General features: G+C 40.3%; 1 protein-coding gene and 1 pseudogene across 1 annotated transcript; one reads left to right on the top strand and one right to left on the bottom strand.

The window, feature by feature from the left end:
• Positions 1-478: 478 nt before the first annotated feature.
• Positions 479-1,447, bottom strand: LOC115279865 (vomeronasal type-1 receptor 4-like). Its single transcript, XM_029924369.1, has one exon. The coding sequence runs from the start codon at positions 1,433-1,435 to the stop codon at positions 479-481; it is 957 nt and encodes a 318-aa protein (XP_029780229.1). The 5' UTR covers positions 1,436-1,447.
• A 2,435-nt stretch (positions 1,448-3,882) lies between these two features.
• LOC115279864 overlaps positions 3,883-7,093 on the top strand; it is a 9,874-nt pseudogene continuing 6,663 nt past the window's right edge.

Raw genomic sequence — 7,093 nt, 5'->3', positions numbered from 1 at the left:
GGGTTAACAAGGCATCAAGAAGTACAAAGCCATACGGTGCACTCACCGGAGTTTGGGTAAACAAGATTAGCAACCCAGAACAGGGAAGTGCAAAGGCACCAAGTATAAGAAGATGCAAAGGCACCTCAGAATAGAGTGGGGATGCAGAGCCCCCAGAATAGAGAGGGAGGGCAAAGGCCCCAAAATAGAGAGTAGTGCAAAGGTACCCCATACACAGACATATGAGGTAAGCAAGATCAGGCATTCAGGGAAAACACCCCCCAATTTAGTAGTATAGCAGAAAGCTGCTTTCATAGGAAGGAAGGATCAAGTTAGGTAAACAGGTAAATTGGGCTACCGACCCAATTTCAACCAGCTGATGAAACCACCAATGTCCATTAATATCCACGCTGGAAAGTCATGTGGTTCCTTCTTAGATTCTGTATTGACTTTTCCAGTAGGAGGAGTAAATAAACAACTGAGCGTTGCTCAGAAACATTCAATTCACATTTTTTCTGGTAAGATTAGGGGATTTTGTGTTCCTTATCCAGGAAAAGCAGAGTGTAGGTACTGTGGAGTCTTGTCTCATGAGCAGAAATGGGCTGACAACTGGAAAGCACACGGAAATTACTTCAGTTGTCTTCACCAGCCACCAGCTGGGATTATAAGTAAGAGCAATACAAGCATGAAAGATGGAAGACAGTAAGTAGAAAGATACAAAGGTGATCACCAGGACGAGGATGCTCTGGGTGGCTCTGGACTCAGCAGAGGGTCTGCGGGAGACATTAGTGCTGTGAATGTGCTGGACCCGCTGCTTGTGTCTGTGCAGGATGAAGACCATGCAGCCGCTGGTCCAGATCATGAGCCCAGAAAGTGAGACTTCAGGAACTACTATCAATGCTGCATATATGGAAACTGTGACTGTCTCATTATCTATAGAAAGACAATACCCCAAATCTAGTTTCTTTGTGATGTTTTTCATGTGCCATTTGCTAGACACATAAAACACATACGCAGGAAAGATTAAATTTACAGACATATATTGGATCCAGCAAAGGGAAATGAAAAAGTCAACATATTTTAGAGCTCTGACTTTAAGATCTTTCCAACAGGAGTTCATGGGGCTGATCGTGATGGTCTGGAAGACACTCAAGAGGCAGGTGCTGCCAATGGACATCCCCCTGCCCACTCTCTGAAGATACAAAATAAATTTGCATCCAATCTCACTGAAGAAATATTTCAAACCAAGAGCTGCCAATGTCTGGGGGACACCATTAGAGAGAATTACCAAGGAGTTGGCTACAGTCAGGTGCATGAGGATCAGCTCTCTGGGTCTCAACCTCCCTTCAGTGTGGAAATGGAAGACATAATGGTGAAGAAGAGAGAAATTGCCCAGGATTCCAGCTATCGTCTGTGATAAGAAGATGATTGCTATTGCCAAATTCCTGGAAGCCATTCTGTCACTTAGCACATTTTCCTCTAAGTAGTGGTGTTGGGGCCCAGTAGGCAAAAAATACCCTCAAACAATATTTGGCCTCCTGGGCCTCACATATGGCTTCTGTTCATCGTATGATTTTCTTACTGCTTTGCAAAGAGGCATATACTTTTAGGCTTTGAATCAACTTGGGTCAGTCAGTGACCTTCCCTTACTCTATTTTCTGGCTCTTTGTCTGCTGTTGGGAGTGAACATAATCCTCAGGCAAAAGATTTGCTTATAAAAGGATCAGCATCTTACCCTTGAATAATTGATGAAGGGCCTTAAGGAATGTATATCTCCTCATAGAATTCTTCAGGTTTATCTTATGTTTAAAACCAGACTATTATTAGGGGATTCCTCTTTTGTAATGACTAAATCCTGTTACTTGCTACTGTCCTGATAAGAATGACCTTATCCAGAGCATGTCTTCAAGGACCTTGAACTACGTAACCATTAAAGAAATGATGTAATCACCCATGGTATCTAAGACCTTGGCTATCTTAATAAAGGTGGCTTTACCAACCACCATCCACGTTGTCTGTCTTGTCTGTCTTGTTCGTCTTGTCCATCTTTTCTAGAGATATTGCGCCGACACGAACCCCCTACTCGGGACCTTTCGACTGTGGTGCGCAGGTTGGTCCCCTGCATAGTGGTAACAATCATTCTTCTGAGCAAAGAGGCTCATTGAAGAATTTGACACCAAGTGTAACTTCTGTGGTCCTGTGAGACTGCCGAAGACTCCAAGAGACAGGAGTAAATGGAGCAATTTTCCAATGTATTCCATGGAAAAGTCAGCACTAAGGAAGAGGTGATCATAACTGGGTGAAGCTATGATAAGGAAAAGCAAAATAAAGAGCATATAATACAACATTTTCAGAATAAACTGAAATTTGCTAGCTATATTAGGTAAAAGAAAAACTCAGTAACTACATCATACAACACATCATACAACAAATCAATTCTAAATGGACAGCTCATCTAAATTTTAAAGATAAATAATGACATTTATAGAAAAACAAAAATAGAGTATTTCTGTGCCCTTGGGATAAAAAATACTTCTTAAACAGCACGAAGCATATTAATCATATGTGTGAAATGACAAAGTAAATTAAGAGCTGGTTCTCCTCAAAAGACACACACACACACACACACACACACACACACACACACAGACAGAAAGGTTGTGTGTACAGAGAATTCTTATAGGCTGACAACAGAAAAGTGGACAAAACTTCCCAACAGAAGCTTCAAAAAAGAGGTTACTCAATGGGTAATACATGTCAAAAACATGTTCGTTGTCATTAGTAATCATGAAAATTCAAATTAAACCACTACTTGGTACCGCATACACCAATAAGAAAGTTAAAATGAAGACAGTTAATACCAGGTTTTGGCAAGGTGTGGATCAACCAACATTTTCATACACTGCTGGTGGGTGTTAAAATTGTTACAAACATTTTAGAAAACTGTGTGGTGGTACCTACTTTAACTGACCAGATATAATCCTATGTCCCAACACTCCCACCCCTACAAATATACTGAACAGAAGTTTGTACAGGTAGTACCAAAAGAGTTATGATAGTTTATATGCCAGCAGTACTCATTACTCGCAGAAGCCCCAGAGTCTTCTATGACTCTGCCCATTAACCCACCAGCCCATTAACAGTAGACTGAACCAATCAAGTGACACATAATGGCATCCTACACAGCAATACTAATGAACGCTAGTGGTTGTATGCAACTATACAGATAAATTCACAAAATCAGATACACTGAGGAAAAAGGGCTAATATGAGAGAGTTCATCCTGTATGATTCCATTTATACAAAGTGCAAAACAGGCAAAAGTTATCTAATCTCTTAAATGTTAGAATAGTTGTAAACTTATTCCCAAGAACTCCAGGTCTATGAATATATGCAGCAGTATACACTTGGGGACAGTACTTTAGAGGGGCACAAGAGTTTCTGGGGGAATGTGTACATGATCGTGTTCTGTTTGTGAAATTCCACTGAGCTGTGCACTTAACACCTGTGCGTGTGTTTAATTTTTTAAAAAATTGACATCACCAAACAAACAAACAAACAAACATGGAAGTAGCTGAGCAAATTGTGAAGATGTGTGACCTGCTGATTGTGTCTGTACAGGACGAAACTTAGAGCCACAGGCCCAGATCACGAGCCCAAACAAGAAACACAGGGAATAAGAACCACGCTGCCTATGGCGTACCTGTGATTTTTGTCACAAAATTCAGCAGAATGGTAACCGAAATCTTCGGGGTTCTGCTACATCTTTGCGGCTGCATTTGACCTTATATAAATAGGAAGAATTTTGTACGGCTTACTGGATCCAGCAGAGGAAAATGGAAACCTCAATATATTTGGGAATTTTTAATCATCTGCCCACCTGGAGTTGATGCTGAAATCGTGATGGTGATGATGCTGATCGTGAAGATATGCAAGAAGTAGGTGATGTCAGTGGGCCTACCCTACCAACTCAGTGGAGGAAAAAAACAAATTTGCATTCAAAGTCATTGTGGAAATGCTTCAACCTAAAAGCTGCCCTAAGTCTAGTAGACATCTTTACATAGAATGCCCGAATAGGGGCTATAAGCCGATGTATGAAAATCAAACTGTGGATTTCAATTTGCCTTCAGTGTGGAAAGGAAGATCTAGTGATAAAGAAGGCAGATGCCGCCCGTGATTACAACTTAGCCTAAGAAGTCCATTTCTATTGCCAAATCTCTGGAGACCATTCTGCCAGTTACCACTGACTGATATTTGTCTTCAGAGCCAGAAGAGCCTGGATGAGAACGTGAAGTATGGGCTACATTTATTATAATAACAGACATTCATTAGTCTCACTATAGGATCTACTACAGGTCTTGTTTGGTTAAGAATCGTCCTAGAGCTAAACATACAGCCTCTAAATAGCACTTCTAATGCATAACATACAGCGGCTATGATGCCACATATCTGACATCCTCTTTGTCTTTTCCTGTAGACACTGCATTATTTTCATCATAAGGAAGACTTTCATATAGAGAGGTTGAATGATCTACAGCCACATGCTAGTTAGGGGCCCAAAAGGGACTCGAACTTGGCTAGACTGGATGAAAGACAGAGCCCTAGCCACTATGTGCACTAACAAACTATGTCAGCTGTGTTTTCAAGTAATCCTGACCTATATTTAGCTTTATCTTACTGCTTTGCCATTTTATTTTACATTACTAGTATTTTATTTTATAATTTTGGTTGGAAAAAATTTTTATGTCTAATGATTTCGTCTAAAAGTCAATGTCAAATATGAATAAATGTTCAGAAATTCTAATAAAATGAAGATTAACTAATGACAGTCTATCATACAGGAAACTGCCCCAAGGCCAAGTCAGATGAATGAATGCAAGATTTGCTAGATGTTAGCTTGACATTAGAAAGACTCATTTATTGTCATACCTGTGTAGGAAGAAAAATACAATGTCATTTGTCAAAGAAAATATTGGAAAACAATTATTTGTTCTCTAAACTGTGATACACAAAACACTAACATATGTTAAAACAGTGTAGGATAGAAACGGAATTATTAATAATTTTGATTCAAGTGCTTATCTGTTTATTAATACCTATGTTAAATGAAGACACTAGCAACGTGGTGAGACTGTGTGTTGTGTAAGTTGAAAAAGGGATGTGCATTATGTAAGTTGAAATATGAGGAAATGGGTAGTGAACTTGGGGGTGATGTTAGAATATTATTAAACCAGAGAAAATAACACAAGATGCATTTGGCACACACTTCTCCAAAGACGACATACAAATGGCAAACAGGTTTATGAAAAGATACTCAGCGTCTGCAAATCAAAACTACATTGAGATATCACCTCGCACCTGTGGAGATAGCTATTCTCAAAAACATCAAAGGCAGCAACTATTGGCAAAGATATGCAGAAACTGAAATCCAGGTACTGTTGGTGGGAATACAAGATGGTACAGCCACTATGGAAAACAGTGTGGAGTTTCCTCAAAAACAACACAAAACCTGAATTACCATGTGTTCAAGCAATCCCACTTCAGGGTATTTATCCAAAAGAACTAAAGTAGAACCAAAGAGATAGTAGCACCCCACTGTTTGCTTTACCTGTATTCTCAGTGGCAAGGCATGGAAACAACCTACATGGCCACTGATGGGTGAGTGGATAAACGAAGTGTGGTACATTTATGATGGAATATTATTCAGCCTTAAAAAAGAAGGAAATAATGCCGGTAATGTAGGCAGCGTGGATGGATGTTAAAGACATTAGGTGAAGTAGAATAAGGTAGGCATTAGATACAGGCTGCATGATTCCACTTATGTGAGGAATCCAAAACAGTCAAAGTCACAGAATCAGTGAGTACAGTGACGGCTACCAGGTGCTGGAGAGGAGGTGACAACGAAGAGCTGCCAATCAACACGCATAAAGTTGCAATTATGCAAGACGAATACGGTCTGAAGATTTGCTGTATAACATTGTGCCCACCATTAACGATACTGGGTTGGAAGCTTAAAATTTGCTGAGAAGGTAAATCTCGTGTTTTGTTACCATGGCAAAACAAAACAACGTAAAGCAAAATAAAATTAAAAAATAAAATAAAAATAAAATCATATGGTCCTGACACCTCTTGTCTGAAACCCATAATTTAAAGTTACCTTTTCCTTAAACGCTGCTTCTCTAACTTCAAGAGAGAAATCAGTCTGGCCATAATCAGGTCACAGGTGTTTTAGAGGCACAAGCACTGTTTCCAGGAAGTGCCTCCTATGGCAGACTCCGACCAAAAACATCTGTATTCCAGAAACAGCTGCAGCTAGGTGGTTCCTGCACAGGATGAAATAACGCTTCTCAGTTCATCAGACTCTTTATTATAAGCATGGTGGTATTTAAGCATGTCTCTAAAATCATTGACAATGTAATCTATGATTCCTGAAAGGAAATTGGATAGTGTATTTATGTCATAACTACAATATTTAAGCACCTAAAAGTTGGATTCCATGATCACTGGGATTATTCCCCCATAACTGTCCTCAGTGACAATCACACTAAATTACATCAGGAGCCATCAGGGATTGGTACAGGATTTAGGACCCTCATCGCTCTTTACTGGCTCAGCTCTTGGGTAAGGAAGTATTTCACCTCTATGTCTGGCTTTGCCACTAAATCTATTTCTCCTCCAGACATGAGTGCTTACTCAGACTTCCTTTCCTTGCAGACTCTGATTCTCAGACTGCAATTAAAAATACTCACTGATTCCTTCCCACTCTCAGGATCGTTGGCTCAGGGTGAAGGTCAGGCAGGACAGCCAGTACAGGTGGGAGGAAGGCAGCTAGATTCAGACAGAGCTTTGTGAATATGTGATCTCACCTCCTCTCAGAACTGCAATTATTATTTCTCCCGTAACGGTAATGACAGTGCAGGCTTGGGGAACTGGGGAACATTTCTGAAAAACTTTTTCCCTGATGCTAATTATTAAAAACAATTACAAGTTTCTTATGAGTATCTCCAAAGAGACCATCATAGTGTTCGGGAGAGACTCGTATATTTTCATGATCCCTAAAGGCAGAAAGGGTCACATACGGGGGGGGGGGGGGGGGGGGGGGGGGGGGGGGGGG

The sequence above is a fragment of the Suricata suricatta genome, chromosome 16 (genome assembly GCF_006229205.1).
Source record: "Suricata suricatta isolate VVHF042 chromosome 16, meerkat_22Aug2017_6uvM2_HiC, whole genome shotgun sequence".
NCBI lineage: Eukaryota > Metazoa > Chordata > Mammalia > Carnivora > Herpestidae > Suricata > Suricata suricatta.
This window is presented reverse-complemented; position numbering and strand designations above follow the sequence as displayed.